Source organism: Macrotis lagotis, chromosome X, assembly GCF_037893015.1.
Source record: "Macrotis lagotis isolate mMagLag1 chromosome X, bilby.v1.9.chrom.fasta, whole genome shotgun sequence".
Taxonomy (NCBI): domain Eukaryota; kingdom Metazoa; phylum Chordata; class Mammalia; order Peramelemorphia; family Peramelidae; genus Macrotis; species Macrotis lagotis.
In genome coordinates this window covers 383004451-383021548 of record NC_133666.1, presented here as the reverse complement: position 1 = coordinate 383021548, position 17098 = coordinate 383004451, and the positions used below count along the sequence as shown (strand labels likewise).

The window sequence follows — 17098 nt, the reverse complement described above, 5'->3', positions numbered from 1 at the left end:
CCCTTTTCTGGTGCTAAGTTCAGGTGTGAATAATTTGAAAGAGGGGTTGGAGACTCAACAGGACCTCCTACTATTTTAATAGTAGATTGAAAAATGCCTTTATTCTTTTGGAGTAAAATATGTTAGCCATTCATTATTATAGGGAATTAAATAAATACTCTATTAAGTTATATTTGTTACTCAGATACATGTATTTCCACATAATTATCTTCATTCTAAATATGGAAACACTCAGGCTCTTGGTTGCTCCATATTTCACAAAGGAAATCATTATAAAATACAACATCGACTTTCAGCTAATTAACAATTTGATGAGATTCTTATTTCATGTAGCTTTCACTTTCATGAGATCTTAATCAGAATACTAGCAAATTGAATTCCATAACGTAGCTTTGTTGGATTGAATGTGGAGAATTTGTTTTTTGTTTCTGGCCTAAACTTATGATTGCACTGGTATAGGGAAGTACCTCTGATCTTTCCTGGATATCTGAAATATTGAGTCCTTAATTGACTAAACTCAGAGTTGTATGTTCAGAAACCACACTTGATTTCAAGTATTCCTCAGTCCAAGACCAAAGATTCTCCACCCAGTACACTACAATGCTCCTTTGTAATAGAGTTAAGGCACAAAATTATTAAATAAGTTTTGTAAATATTTTGTCATATTCTGACTGCTGAATGTTTAATGTTTTAGGCTGACATAGCACCATTGATGGCTTCACTCATTGGAGTTCCTTTTCCTGTTAATTCTGTGGTAAGGAATTAACATTAGCTTGAAAATAAATTAGTACATAGTAAAATTTAGGTTGAGTTCCATGTATTTCTTAAATTAATAGAATTTATTTCTAGGATGAATAGTTCATAATTATCTTGTAACAGTAATATTTCAGGTATTTCATAAATGTGTTTTTTTAAATCACTAAGTATTATTATCTGTATGTATTATTATTTGTAATACTAAGAATACTAAACCCAGGTATCTTTTAAAATTCTATCATTCCTTTTCAGTAAAGTTAAATTAATTCCATGTATATAAGGCATTTTTTTCCAGGAGTAATGAAACATAATAATCCTGTCACTTTTGCTAGTTTTTAAAATAATAAACCAATATGAAATTTTTATTAAAACTTTTGGAAACCTCTTTAAAATATTTCATCTAATCATCTGATCACATTATCTTTCCATAGTGATTTCTAAAGAGAATTTAATTCATAATTTTCCTATTGTAAATTAAAAGTAACCTTACCATTTAAAGATAATATAGTTTTTTTTGGGGGGGGTTGCAAGGCAAATGGGGTTAAGTGGCTTGCTCAAGGCCACACAGCTAGGTAATTATTAAGTGTCTGAAACCGGATTTGAACCCAGGTACTCCTGACTCCAGGGCCGGTGCTTAATCCACTGCGCCATCTAGCCGCCCCGATAGTTTATTTTTTAATAAAAGAAATTATTTCCTTAATTCTTTATTTCTACCTTCTCATCCAGGCTAATCCTTCCTTTATTGCCCCCTTTTATCAACTTATTCCCAAATGTTGACCTTCTCCTTATAATGTGTATTCTAAATTGTTCTCATGCTTATTCATCAGTATTTCTTTGAATTTCCTATTGACAGAGTTCTTTCCAGTCTCATAAGGTAAGGACAGATAGATACCTCAGAGAGTGAAATCAGAGGCCTCTTAGACCAATCTTGCTTGAACAAGTATCTATTCTACAAGACAAAGTTTGAACACCTGCAGTGAGAGGGGATCCAGTTTACATGGCAACCAATTTGACTTTTTGATTGCTGTAATTTGTAGAGGTTTTCCTAATAGCAATCCTAAATTTTCTTCTCTGCAGTTTTCTAGAAATTTTTTTCCTAATTGCAACCCTAAATTTGTTTCTATGAAGTTGTCTCTTATTACTCCAAATTCTGCTGATGGGGAGCAAAAAGAAAAGAATCTATTTGATTTTCCATGTAAAGTCCTTCAAAAATCCAAAGAAATTTTTCTCATGTTTTTCCTCTATTCTTAGGCTAAATATCTTTTGTTTCTTCAACTGATCATTATACAATCAGATCGGTTCCTAGTTCCTAGACACTTTGACTTTCTTAGGATAGTCTGAGATTGCATCACATTACTTTTCTACCACATGACACTGAAGTTACCTAAAACCCCTAAATCTTTTAAAACAAACTTCTGTCTATTTCCATATCCCCATTGGAATCCCAAATAAGCTGCCACCAGGACTGCCATAGGAACATGAATTGAAGGAACTGAGGATAGATAGCTCTCATAGTCGATATAATATTTAAAGGACTGTCGGTCCTATGGAAGGGAAATTAGACATATTCTGTGACTTTTGGGGAGCTCTAAGCTCAAGATGGAGAATGTCCAGAAGACAGAAATCAGATGTGCCTCCTGATCATACTGTTTTTGGATTGGTGAAGGAATTGAATATATTTAACCTGTGAAAGAGGAGGCAAGGTGGGGTTCTAATACCTACATTTAATCATCTGTAGACCTGTTCTATGGAAGATGGATTAGATATGTTTTGTTTGACCACAAGGGCTAGAATTAGGAGCAGTGGTCAGAAGTTACAAAAAGTTTAACAGTGATTTAAAGGAAGACTTAAGAATTAGAATCATCAGAAAATGAATTACTACCTTTAGAAATAGTGAGTTCTGTCTAAGTGGGATTTTTTCCAGGCAAAGATCAGGTGCCCACTAATTGAATATGTTGTGTGGTAGGTTCTTGTTCAGGTAACAGGTTGGATCAGATGACCTTTGGAGGGCTACTTATAAATCTCAGCCAGTGATTCCAATTTCATTTGCCTCCTTCAAATAATGTAAATTAATGTGTAGGGAAGTAGGAGTTTATAGCAATGAGCTAGAACATGATTTTTGTAGGTTTTTAAAATCTTACTTTTGAAGAAAGTTTTGAATTCCTCAAATATCTACACTCTTCTGATGAACATAGGATTTTGGGTAAATAAATCATAGATGTGATTTATTAGTAGTACTTCTAAGGTGCTAAGAAAATATAAACATAATTTATGGTTTTTGTAATTATCATTCTTGATATTGGAGTGGATTCTGATAATAATGATTGAACTCTATTGACAATCCTCCATTTGATCATTTTTATTGTTAATTTCTAACTATACCCACTGACCATATGATCACTCTTGATACTCCATGATAGAAATGGAGGGGTATGTATGTAGAAAAGTAGAAGGAGAGGTAGGGGGAAAGGGGGAAGTGAATAGACATGTATACAGTGCTTGCTATGTGCTGAGCAAAGTGCCTAAGCATGTTTCACAGAGTCATCTGACTGAACCCTCACAACAACTCTGTCAGTTACAAATATGTCCAGATCTCCTCACTTATTTGACTCTTCATCTCCTCATAATCATCATATTTCTTTTTCCTTTCACATTCAAACTCTTAGATAAGCTATTTACAGAGTCTTTCTAAACTATTGAAGTGAACCTTGATCTGTTGATCCCATTTGATACTTTTTTTCATGTCTGCAGTAAAGACAAGGTCATGGTCAATCCTTTTAGTCATTCAAAAAGCTTTTAAAATATTTCCACAATTTTTTCCTCCTATCAGGAATCAAGGTAGTAGTTCTCTTGTCCTGGCTTCCACTCCCATTAACTATGTAATATTTCATATGTTCATTTTTTTTGTAAAACAAACACTTGCCCTAATGCTTATTATTCATTAAATATATACCTGAGGTCATACACTGAGCTGGAAGGAACCTCCTAGGGTATCTCCTATAGCCCCTTCACTTTTGCAGATGAGAGAATAGAGAAGTGATTTTTCCCAAGGTCATAGAGGTAGTAAGTGGCAGAGCCTAAATTCAAACCCATATCCTCTTAATCCATGTCCACCTCTTTTTCTTCATTTTTTTTTTGGTGTCTTTCCTTTTTGTTTGCAATGGAATTCTCTATTTCCTATTATAAGCTTCTTCAGGGTAAGGACTGGAGCTTTTTAGTTCATGTATTTGTATTAATGAAAATGATGATACTTTGCTTAATTACCATACTTATGTCTCCTCTATAAGAAAATAGAAGGTTTATTGCTCTTTTGAAACAGTATTCCTTTGTTATGTTCATTGTAATTCCTCTTCATTCTATTGTTTACCTTATGAACCTCTTTTTAAGTGAATGAACTGAAGCTAACCAATATCTAATCTTTAATATCTCCAGGGAATCCTGCCTCTGGATTATCTTAACAATAGTGATCTTTTCAAAGCAGAGAGCATGTTCACAAATGCAATACAGATTCTTGAACAGTTTAAGGTAAGCAGTTTATGAAAAGGCACATCTAGCAAAACATAAGTAAGATGTTCGATGTTTACTTTTAAATGGTTATTAGGATAGGGATGACACCTTTGATTTCACTAGTACAGAGAGCTTCCAAATGAGAAAACTTTAGTCAAATCAGTACCTTTGCTGTAAGAGTCTTAGAGCATGGCCTAGATCAATTAAAGGTTACTTGACTTTCCCAGGTCATAGAGTCATTATTTATTGGAAGTAAAACTTGAATCTGCGTTTTCTTGGCTTTGAAGGCCAACTTTCAATCCATGACATCATGGACTGACCAGAGAAGGATACTACATAATCTAACTTTCTTCTGTCTTCAGAATTTCATTCTTCTTGTGTATTCCATATTCTAAGGTTCTAAAATATTCTAAGATGCCCACACTTCTCATTTCTACTCTAGCAACTATTTTCTCTTTAAATCAATAAATTATCAAGCATTCATAACCCTTTCCTCACAGGAGCTTAAATACTAAAGGCAAAGACAATTTTTAGACTAAGATCTATTAGAATCAAAAGTTATTAAAACATATAATTTCAGAGAAAGTGCCCCACATGATGACAGTCTCATACATTATATACTTTTATACTTTAAGAGTAATCTAAGCAGTTGTCTGGTTTAAAGTTACAAATAAATATACAATATTTTTATCTTAAGCAAGTAAGGATGCAATTTTAGTGTAAAATCATTTTAAGGTCAAGTTGGAGATGGTCTTAAATAATTGAGATAATATATTTAAAGTACTTTTCAAATCTTTAAGGGTTATATAAATGCTAACTTGTTATTATTGATGTTCTTGTTATTATCTATGTCTTTTTTTCTATTTTGTGGTTTTTTTAGCCTTTTTTTCTATGTGTGTTTTTTTTAGCTTCCATCTTAACAGTTGCAAAATCTCCAAAATAATTTTAGTTTTCTTTTTACATTTTCAGACCAAAATTTGGTTTGAAAAAGGAGTTAATACAAAGGATGTGGAAATAATAGGAGTAAATAGCTTATCTAAGAGTTTGAGTGTGAAAGGAAAAAGAAATATGATGATTATGAGGGGATGAAGAGTCAAACAAGGGAGAAGATCTGGACATATTTGTAAACAATAAAGAATGAGTCCAAAGATAGGGAGAGATTGAAGATTGAGGGTGAGAGGGTGCAAGAAGGAAGGATGATTATGGGTTAGTTTGCCAGAGGAGATGGCAGGATACAAGTGTAGGGGTTGATCTTGATAGGAAGAAGAGACTTCATAGTTACTTAATGACTCCATGTTAATTTGCTGTCGATTTCTTAAATTTTAAAGAATGTATTTCTTATATATTGTGTCCTAATTATTTTCCCTGATTGATTTTCAGATAAAAATGACTCAGAAAAAGGAAGTCACACTGCCATTTTTATTTACACCTTTTAAGTAAGTATTTCATTTTTATTTTCTTCTTTATTTACCTTGGTTAATTGTTATTATACTGTATTATTATATTGTATACATATATTGTACATCTCTATGTATAAAATAATATTGCAAAAATGGTCCTTTTGTTTCTTGTAAGATGATAAGCCATGTTTTCCAGGCTAAGTTGCTCCATATTGGTAAGCTTGGAATTAACTCTTTCAAGCCACTGCTATTAATTGTTAAAATGAAAGTTTAAAGACAAAACTGTAAATGTTCTCAGTTTATCTAGTCAATCAAATTTTTTTTTTTCTTATATATTTTTTCAATTGATTATCATTTCTTTCTGTCAATATTAGGGCAGCTCTTGATATTCTAAAAATCATTTCCTCAGTGAGTTGAAGCTACTTTTCTTTTCCCTTTCATTGTCTAAAAGATGCAGATTTTGTTAGAACAATTCAGACACCAAAAGTCTCAGATTGTTCAATTTACTAATTTTTATCTTTATACATAAGATTTTTCTTTAAAAGGAAGAAATTAAATATTTTGGTATACTTCTTCACGACTTTGTATTGAGCTTGAGGATCAAATTAAAGTGAATTCCATCAGGTCTCAGGTATTAACATACATAAAACCATATAGCACAAAAGGGAGCATATGGAGAAGGAGCTAATTACTCTTTAAATAGCCATCTGATTCTGCTACCAGGTTATCTGTTTCTTTTGAAGAGTTCTGGGGGCAGCTAGGTGATGCAGTGGATAAAGAACTGGCCCTGGAGTCAGGAGGACCTGAGTTCAAATCCAGCCTCAGACACTTAATAATTACCTAGCTGTGTGACCTTGGGCAAGTCACTTTAACCCATTGCCTTGCAAAAAAGCAAAAAAGAAAAAAAGAAAAAGAAAAAAAGTTCTGCCTACCTGCCCAATTCTGAACTAAGAACAGTAATTAGCATTTTTCATAATATAAATCAACATTCAGATTTTATGGCAAATCAAATTTATAGACAAATTATTGAATGTGTGTCTGCATGTTTAATTTTGGTTCTTTTCTCCTGCTATAGCATGTAACTAATCTCCAATATGTATTGGATCTCTACTTTACTCTTTTTAAACAAAATGTTTAAAAGATTTAATTGAAATTTCTTCAGTTTGTATATTTTTCTCTTCTAGTCTTTGTCTTTATTGATTTTCTTATAAAAGCTTAAATTCCTGGTAAATCCTAATCTTTTCCTTAGTACATTAGACTCTTATTGTAAGAATAATCTATAATTCAGTATGAACCTCAAGGTAAAACAGTGTGATAAACAAAGTAATAAATTTCTAGTAATAAACTCTGAAGGGTAAGACTTATGAAAAACTGTATACTAATTCTGAGTTCATGGTGGGTGATACTTTGTAGGAGTCAGCTGTCTTCCCATTTCTATCTTTAAACATTTTGATTTTCTCTTTTTTTTCCCCCTCTAGAGCACCTCAGATTAGGTTCTAAATGCCACCTAGCAACTGGATCTTGGAATTATTCTCTTAAATATGTGTTCTCCTTTCTAATCCAACTGCCACCACTAGTATGGACCTTCTTTACTTTCTTTTTTTTTTATCATTTCTATTTCATTTATATCATTGTCGTCTTCCCAATAATCCCCTACCTTTAATAAAACACTCCAGTATAAATAAGAAATACAGTTTAACCTCAGCAAATTCCTATATTCCATCCTTTCTTTACAGAGAGGATGGATGTATATTTTTCTCATTAATCCCCTGAGAATGATTTATTTTTGAGTTTTGATAGCTTTTACCATTGTTTTCCTTTTTCATTGTTGTGGTTGTTACATATATTATTCTTTTGGTTTGTTTATTTTACTCTCTATATTCATATAAGGCTTCCCATATTTCTCCAAATCATCATAATGCTTGTTCCAGCAGTTGGTTCATTATATTCATATGTCACAGTTTGTTCAACCATTCATTATTTGATAAGAGCCTATATTGTTTTTAAAACAAGATTGGGATCCCACTACCATAAAAAGTGCTTCTCTGGGGCGGCTAGGTGGCGCAGTGGATAGAGCACCAACCCTGGAGTTAGGAGTACCTGAGTTCAAGTTTGGCCTCAGACACTTAATAATTACCTAGCTGTGTGGCCCTGGGCAAGCCACTTAACCCCACTGCCCTGCAAAAAAAAAAATCCTAAAAAAAAGTGCTTCTCTAAATATTTTGGTGTGCCTGTGTGTGACACAGACACACATAGATATGTGTATTTTGAGAGAATGAACAGATTATATGCATATATACTCATTTATACATCTATATGCTGTAGGTACATGAACTATCTGTGATTGCATGTGCATATATGTATCTGTTTATCAATTGCTAGATCAATAGGTAGAGACAACAATATATGTGTGTGTGTGTGTGTGTGTGTGTGTGTGTGTGTGTGTATTGAGCCAACCAGGTGGCATAATGGATAGAGCACTGAAATTAGAAAGCTCTGAGTTCCATTCTTGCCTTAGTCACTTATTAGCTGTATGACCCTAGTGAAGACTCTAAACCTCTTTGTAAAAGCAGAAAAAAATAGCACTTTATCTCCCTAGAATTTGTGAAGAATAATTGAGATAATATATTTAAAGTACTTTTCAAATCTTTGAGGGCTATATAAATGCTACCTTGTTATTATTGATGTTCTTATTATTATCTATGTCTTTTTTTCTATTTTGTGTTTTTTTAGCCTTTTATTTCTATATGTTTTTTTAGCCTCCTTCATATATATGCTTTAATGTAGAATCACTAGAAGAGAAGGTATAAACAATTTAGTCCCTTTCCATCTTAATTTCAAATTATTTTGCAAAATAGGCTAATTTATTCCTCCACCAATATTGTTTTACTTCTCACTTCTCCGGACTATTTCTCACCTCCTGATAAAACTTGATTCTATTCTCTTCCGCCTCTAACCTGGTTTTCAACTTTGCCTTGCTTATGAAGAGGTTTGACCCTCTAGTCCTCTTCTAAAAGGTCTTTAGCAGCTTCCTATTACCAGTAAAATTCACACGCCTGGAATTTAAGACCATCTCCAACTTGACCTCACTCTTCCTTGTGACATAGGTCAAAGTTGTGGGCTTTATAGGAGAAGGGTTTGTAGAAGGACAATGTGATTGATATTTCATCTTGATTTTATTGGCAGAAAGCTGTTGGAAAATAGCCAGTGAAACTCATTTGAGCATAGTTTGAAGTTAGAAAGTGTCCAGGATGGAAAAGTCCAAATATAGCAGGAGCATGTTATAGAAAAGGGGTAGAAAGGGAATATTAAACATGAAGAGGGTTATGTGGGTATAACAGAGAACTTCCTATTACACATGACATTTTGGAGCCCTTATGCCCCCCCCCTCAAAAAAAAAGAGTTCTTAGTAGACTGCCACATGATCCACCCCCTAAATTTAAACTCAAAAACCCTCTGGGTGCTTCATTAAATCTCTCTTGTTCTTACTCGAATCTCATATTACATTGTTTTTTATTGTTTTTTTTAATTAAAGATATTATTTGAGTTTTACAATTTTCCATTGTTTTGTACCTTTCTGATACACTTATCATATTATTTCTATTAGTGTTCTACTCTGATGCCTTTCCACCACATAGAAATGAATTGGGTTCTCAAAGGCTAGGCTGGTGAAACAAAAGTTATGTCAGATCCTACCAAGATGGAAAGGATTTGAGTATAGGCTCAGTCATTGTATGGATGTTTATCCCCAAGGAGTGACTTAGCCAATGTCTGAGCAACTTACCACCAGCTAATGATTCCTTTGACCCCAGAATCTCTTGAAGATATCGCTAGGTGATTTCTAGAAAGACTGTTAAGCTCTTTTATTATCACATCGGTAATTCAGATATCATTATTCCCATTTTACTGATATGTAAAATTGAAACTCAAGAGAGATTAAGTGACATAATTACCCATAGTCACACAGCTAGTAAGTGTTGAAGCCAGGACTCTAATCCATTTTTTCCAAACTCCAGCTTCAAAGATATTTTCATTATATCATCTTATTCCTCATATGATGATTATATATGTGTCATCTATATGTCATTTCCCCAAACTTGTCTTAGTTTATTTAAGGGCATGACATATCTTTTCCAAAATTTTCATCTCCCCTAGTGCTTAATATTTTCTTGCCTTCAGTCTACTATAATTTAATTGATGTGTGAGTGGCCACATTAAACGATATTAGCAGGTGAAGTAGCATTCAGTGAGGTATTTGAGATAACTAAATTTTATAGAGAATTTAAAGTACCATAACAATTTTGTTTTAACATTGATGGAATTTTGAACAAAATGTATTATGCACTTTCCTGTCTTCTTAAACAGAATATATGGAAAATAATTTATCTCTTCATGACTTACAGTCATCCTTATGAGCATCAGTGGTATTGAAGATCTGCAGATACAATTGCAGATGATGTAATTATTTGGGCAATACAACATGATTTTCTTCAAAAATCTTCAGCTAATAACCTTGCAAAGTTTTTTTGGTCCTTCAGAAAAACGTCATTGATACCAAATGTCACTTCACAAAGCATTTCTTATTTTTTCCTAAGACAATGGACAACAGAGAAATTCTCTGTCTTACTTGCAATATTTGATTTCAGCGTGAAAGAAGAGTACTATGTACCTTTACCTAATCTCTGCTAGAGTGCTGCAGAGGAGATTTATTCCAAAGCCTGCAAATTCTTTTTGGTCTTCAGGTATTGATATTTATGTGTCCAGATGTTAGATATGTCCCTCTCTTAGCAGGCTATTATATGGTTATTTCTGCTTATTTAGTATCAAATTAGTGATTAGGCATATAATTCAGATTTCTTCTTAGTAATTTCAACATTGGTGTTGTTCAGTTGATCAATTGTGTTTGATTCTTCATGACCCCATTGACCAAATGTCTATAGGGTTTTCTTGACAAAGATACTGGAGTGTTGCTGTTTCCTTCTCCAGGGGATCCAATGGATCCTTTTGTCAGGCAATCATAGGAAAAGTTAGGAGTTATTTGAAACTGGATTTGAACTCCAAGCCCAGGACTACCAGCTAGCTACCAGCTACCAGTTCTCTCTGTAATTTAAGCACATTTTCATATATAAGCATGATACTAATAAACAGGGTCTTATCTTCCAGTCTCTTCTGTCATTCCTGTTCTAATTAAGATAGAATTATATTTTCTCCCCTCTAACAGTATATTGTGCATGGTTTTCACAAAGTAATTTAAAATACATTCTCTGTAACTGGTCTTTAGAACAAATTTCTAAAGTATCAACTTGGAAGTTACAGAGGAGTTAGGTTTTTTCAAACAGTTATGTTTCCAAAACTGACCTGGGGCTGCCTTAGAAGAAAGGGAGTTCCTCTTCATGCACCATTTTTGAGGAGAGATTTTAGAGATTGAATGACTACTTTTCCATTACTTATGTTGTAGAAGGAATTCTCATTCTTACACTACTTTGATTGGATAAATTCTAGTTAAATTCCCTTGTCTGAGATTTTGCACATTTGACTGTTCTTAAATGGTCCAGTTCATTGTGAACATTTGAGAATGGTTTTTCCTCTCTCCCAGGATTACTAATTTACATTATGAAGTAAAAACAATTTTCTGCCTATTTGATGTAATAACCTTACAGATATCAAAATCTTAAACACGATTGTTGATTAAATTTTTTGTGCTTTGGTAAAAAAAACTGCCTATTTTGTTGAAGTACTGTAGTGACTACATTCTAAGGCTATTGTAATCTTATTGCATTCTTTCAGTTAATTTTGATGTACTGAGAGTCATGTTCTTTTGCTTATTCAGGATTTTTTTTCTAAAATATTTATGATGGACTGTCTAATAGGTAAATGGGGTTTTGAGACATATAAGATTTTTTTCTCAAGGGATTGTTGGAGAGTGGAAAGCAAAGGAAAGAATGCTAAATTTGAGGTTATAGCACTAAGGACTTCAGAAAGTTTGTAGCTTTGTAGAGCCTTGACTACCTCTTCTTCCTCATCAGTAATATTGGACTAGATGATCTTTAATGTCCCTTCCAGAGTATGATCCTTTTCTCTAAAAGTTATAGAAACATCATTTTGGTATAATTATTCTCTGGACAGTGGGGTGGTGAAAAATCTGATATGGGCAACAAAGCTTTTGTATTCTGTGTACTGAACACTTTGTAAACCTTTTTTTTAGTGAAAGAAGTGACTCCTACTCTGCTAAAATATACAAAGCAAAATCACTTGTGTTTGGTTCTAAAAAGATTTATGTGGTACTGTTATTAAAAGCTGAGTGTCTAACAACCCTATTCTTAATCTGACAGAGGCTATAATTCAAAATATCTTTGCCTACAATCTTTAGGATTTATCTTTTTTCTCTTGGGAATTATTTTTCTGTCACTATTCAGAAAATTAGATCAGAATCATCCTAAACTGTGAATCCAAAAGAGAAGGCTTTGAAAATAAAATATGATCAAGAGATTCGTTACTTGTTGTGAAATGCTTCAAGTAAAAGGACTGCATCATTACATTTTAAATAAAAGATCTTTTAGGAATTAAGATGAAGTAAGATTATTCTTAAAGTAAGGACTTCAATTCAATTTTGGAAATATTGTCTTAGAGGGAAAAATATTTATTGATATGTTTCTAAAGGCTTTCAATATTTAAAATTCATAAATTAAACTAGGAAATAGAATTTAAGCTCATCTAGGCAGAAACCAGAATCTGTCCAATGTTACTACTGTAAGAAGGATTGTATTTTCTGGGCAGGATCTATGATATTAGTGTGTTCCAAAACTTTGGTAGCTATCATCATTAAATAGGGGTAGAGCAAGCATTCTTTGGCATGGCAAAGTATCCATATGTTATTCTGTACATTTTCTGGTAGTTTCAATTTTTGTTTCATGTTTTCTTTTTTTTATCATAGTGGTATATTGACCCAATGATATTAATTTCTTCAACCTTCCCAATTTTATCCTACCCTGTAATTGAAACTCACACCCTCTGAACAAACTGAGCAACAAATTGAACTCTTATGTCAATTTATTCATGCTTTACTGATCTCCCCTCCTACCCCCTCACCCCCTAACTTCTATGTGTATTGTGAGGAAGAAAGTGTGTTTTACCTGTTTTCCAGTATCAGAATTGGTCATTAAAATTAACTGGAGTTCAACTACTCTTAAGTTATAACTTTTATGTAAATCATTTAAGTCATTATACATATTGTTCTCCTGGTTCTCATTTGTCAATATTTTTATTAAGAAGTATAATTACTTTCAAGAATACAGTAAATAAAATTCATTTAAAAATCTATCATGTAAATATACAAATAGGCTGGGGATAAACTTCAAAAAACAAAGAACACATTTTCTTAGTTAGCTACAATGTAGGCATCCTATATGTACCTCAAGGGGTGCCCCAGGCCAATTCTCATTGAATGTTTGCCACTTTGCCACCCTCATCTGCACTATTAATTCACACTACTCCCTCTACTTTCAATTTGGCAGCAAGTGCAAATTTCCTCCTCTCCTTGTAAACCAGTTCTTTCTCCTCCTTCCTCCACCCCCTGCTCACTAAAGGGAAAAGGGTTTTGGCTGCTCAAAGGTTCTTGCCCCTTGGTTAACCCCCATCTTTAATCATTTGCTTTGTTCCTCCCACATAATACTCTTCCTTTCTGCATTTACTGTCTGTCACATCTGAAATGCATTCTTGCCTTACCACCCACTTCATCCAATCCCTAAATTTCTTCAAAGTTCAGATCCCAAGCTACTTGCTTTGGAGGCCTTTCCTAATCCCCCTAGTTTCTTGTGCTCCCCTACATAAAACATTGCATTGTAATTATTTTGTATATATGTACACACAGTGTGTGTGTGTGTGTGTGTGTGTGTGTGTGTGTGTACAAGTTATTGATTCCACTATAGAGTATGTGTCCCCTTCTCTCTGACATTGCTACCACTCTATTGCAGATCCTCATCACTTCATGTTTTGATTGTTGCAATAGCCTTGATGGTAGGTCTCCCTGCCTGTAGTTTCCCCCCACTCCAGTCTGTCCTCCACTCAGCCACTAAGAAAATTTTCCTATAGCACAGACCTTATCATGTCATCTCCCTACTCAGTTAAGGCCAGTGGCTTCCTGTTTTTTCCAGGATCCAAATATAAAATGCTCTCTTTGCCATCCAAAGCCTTTCATATCCTAGCCCCTTCCTACCTTTCTAGTCTTACTCCCCAAAATGTACTTTTTGATCCAGTGACATTGGCTTTGCTTTCCCTTGAGAAGATACTCCATCTCTCAGCTCTGGTCATTCCCTCGGACTGCCTTCCATCCTGGGATGCTCTCCCTCCTTTACTCTGAGTACTGACTGTCTTTGCTTCCTTTAAGTATCATTTAAAATCCTACCTTCTATAGGAAGCATTCCTTGTTCCTTTTTGATTCTAGTGCCTTCCCACTATTAATTATTCTTATTAATCTATATGAGTTGCTTTGCATATTGTCTTCTCCTTCTTGCATGCAAACTCCTGGAGAGCAGAGACTCTATGTCTCCCCAGCATTTAGCACAATGTCTGACACATAGAAAGCTTTTTTTTAAGGGTTTTTTTTTGCAATGCAAATGGGGTTTAAGTGGCTTGCCAAAGGCCACACAGCTAGATAATTGTCTGAGGCTGGATTTGAACTCAGGTACTTCTGACTCCAGGGCCAGTGCTCTATCCACTGCACCACCTAGCTGCCCCAACATAGAAAGCTTTTAAAAATATTCATTGATAGAAGATTAAAGGTAAGAATGTTTTATGTTTGCCTTTATATTTCAGTACTTAGCACTTTTGGAAGAGAGGCTCTTAATAAATGCTTATTGATAGGTCAATTGATTTTTCCTATTGATAAACTGTCCTAGACGCTTTGGACACTACCCACATTAATCTCCACTGTTTTCTTTTTCAAGTCAAGTCAATAAGCATTTTTTGAGCACTTATTATAAGTCAAGCAGTGTGCTAAGTCTTGGAAGTACAAATACAAACAGTCTCTGCCTACAAGGTGCTTACATTTCTTATGCTCCACATAAAAAAGAGCTGAAAAAGGAGCAAGAGATGATGATACGCTAATATTGTAGAAGTCCTGTGGAGAGTCAGAACTATAACCTGGAGAGACTTGGTTAGCCTGAGTTTCCTTTTTATAATGGAGCTTCTGGGAAAAACTGGCTAATTAGAAAGGAGGCTGGAGGATTGGGGGACTTCCACTGTGGGGGTCATCTACAGGTGGAAGGAGCTTCCAGGGTAAAGAGCTTTCTGTGGAGTGGTGGGGAAACGCTTATGGAGAGTCAAGTGCAGCCTCTGGAGGAAAGAAAACCATCTTCATCTGTCAAGTAGTTAAGTACTTATGTTATAATTAGTATATTGTCATCTCTTATTATTTGCTTGGATGTTCAAATAAGTCTACTTGTGTGTCAGCAGTAGCCTCAGCACACAGTTCAGCCTTTCCTCCCTCCCCCCATTTTGTGTCTTTCTATTCCTTCTTTCTAAGCCATCTTTTGTACATGAATATATGTATAGATATATTTATACACATTTAAAATCAATTTATCTGTTGGATAAATAGCATATTTTGACTCAGCATTTTCTAATATGACTTTTTTCATGGAACCAGAATAATTGCAAATAAAATTCTTGGTCTTTGCTATTCAAAATCAGTGACAGAACATAGTACTCCACTTCTATTTTTGTATCCTTAGAAATAACACTTAATGGAGTCCCAGGCAGTAGAGAAAGTGAGAGAGAAAAGGATGAAGATGATGTCCAGAAGAAGAAGATAGTAGATTCTGATGCAGATATATAGAGGTGTTTTAACACTCGTTAAATGTGAAATAAAAATACATAAGAAAGTTGCAACTAAGGAATAGCTTGGAGATTCTCCTTGGAATTAACAGAATTGTTTTTATCATATGCTCAATGGCACCCAGAAACTTCATTTGGTCATATGAAAGGAGGATCTTAAGTTCTCGAAACTTCTCAGTTAACATTGACACTGTAATGATACTGTATACTATAGGGCTGTACTGTTGGTCACTTTGCCCTTCCAGTGGGTCTGCTAGGTTGAAACTATTTTCATAATAGTATTAAAATATTTTCACTTATCATACATCAAATATTAATGGATATAACCCACATAAACAAAGCTTCTTTCAGGGTGGGGATTGCCTGCAATAATTTTTAAGAGCATAAAGGGATACTGGGTCAAAAAGTTTGAGAACTGCTCCTTTGTAGATAGTAGGCACTCAATAATCACCAATTTTTAAAAAAATGAACTTATGAAAATATAAATTTAGAAAACAGATAAAATGGCGGATTCGTATTTGCATTACAAAAGGATTCAACCCTGAGCTGATTTAAATAATGAGCTCCCATAATGCATTTAAAATATAATTTGGTTTTTTAAAAATTTGATTTATTTTAGCATTTCAGGAACATGACTGTTAAATAAAGGGAGGTGCTGCTGCAGTGAAATTAATCATGAATTTTAAAAGGAGGTACTGAGAATATATAGGATATCTTTAATAACTTCAGTATTTGACATACCCAGAGGCAAGTAGAAAAGTAGAAACCTCACATAGCTGCCAAGACTATATGCCAAAGATCCAGATGCTCCTACTTATTGCAAAATTACTCCCAAAAGCTGTTCTCTGTTGGCTTTTAAAATAATCCTAAAAGGGCAAGTAGAATTGACATTGTGAATTATAGTCAAAAGAAGTCAGAGAAACATGGAATCCCAAGTTGATTATTTTAATTTACTTCCAAACATGTTACTATGACTTCAGAATGTTCATCATATTACATGAAAGCGGTAATTTTGTGTATTCCAATTTACCTTTTATCCACAAAGAAGAAAAAATGTATTCCTTTTAAATGAGAAGTTAGGCTTCTGTTTGATACTTCTACCAGAAATGAGATAGATTGGAAGAACATTGGGCCTAGGCCTGCATTTACCAACTTTTCCCAGCAGGTGGAGATGAATGACTAGATAGAAGATTCAAAAGGCATCATCCATTGTGTGTGTGTGTGTGTGTGTGTGTGTGTGTGTGTGTGTGTGTGTGTGTGTGTGTGTGTGTGTGTGTGTGTGTGTGTGTTTGGGGGAACTAACAAATACAGCAAAAATTACTTCAATTTTAGAAAAGCAACTGATGTGGTTAGGGGTAATAAGGTAAGTGGGTATACCAAAATATTGTCAAAATTGTAAGGGACAAATGACATATCCTCTGGATTGCTAGAGTTGTCCATATGGAAGAAAAAGGCTAATCTGTCAAATTCTTTAAAGGAAAATGGAAAAAGATAGGGAATATTACATTTTGTTCCTAGTAGTAAAGAATATTCTTTTAGAAAATGATGGGAGAAAAGAAAATTCATTTGTAAATATCGTGTTTAGGAAACAATTCTGGAGA

At 34.0% G+C, this 17098-nt stretch overlaps 1 protein-coding gene across 7 annotated transcripts in view; it reads left to right on the top strand.

The window, feature by feature from the left end:
- PIGN (phosphatidylinositol glycan anchor biosynthesis class N) overlaps positions 1 to 17098 on the top strand; it is a 214839-nt gene that overhangs the window by 101076 nt on the left and 96665 nt on the right. For all 7 annotated transcript variants that reach the window (XR_012472589.1, XM_074207367.1, XM_074207368.1 and 4 more), the window contains 3 exons: positions 695 to 754; positions 4189 to 4281; positions 5644 to 5699. Coding sequence is in view for 6 of the 7 variants with exons in the window: in XM_074207367.1 (XP_074063468.1) it covers positions 695 to 754; positions 4189 to 4281; positions 5644 to 5699 (209 nt within the window). In the remaining variant the exon portion in view is untranslated. The remainder of the gene's footprint in view (positions 1 to 694; positions 755 to 4188; positions 4282 to 5643; positions 5700 to 17098) is intronic.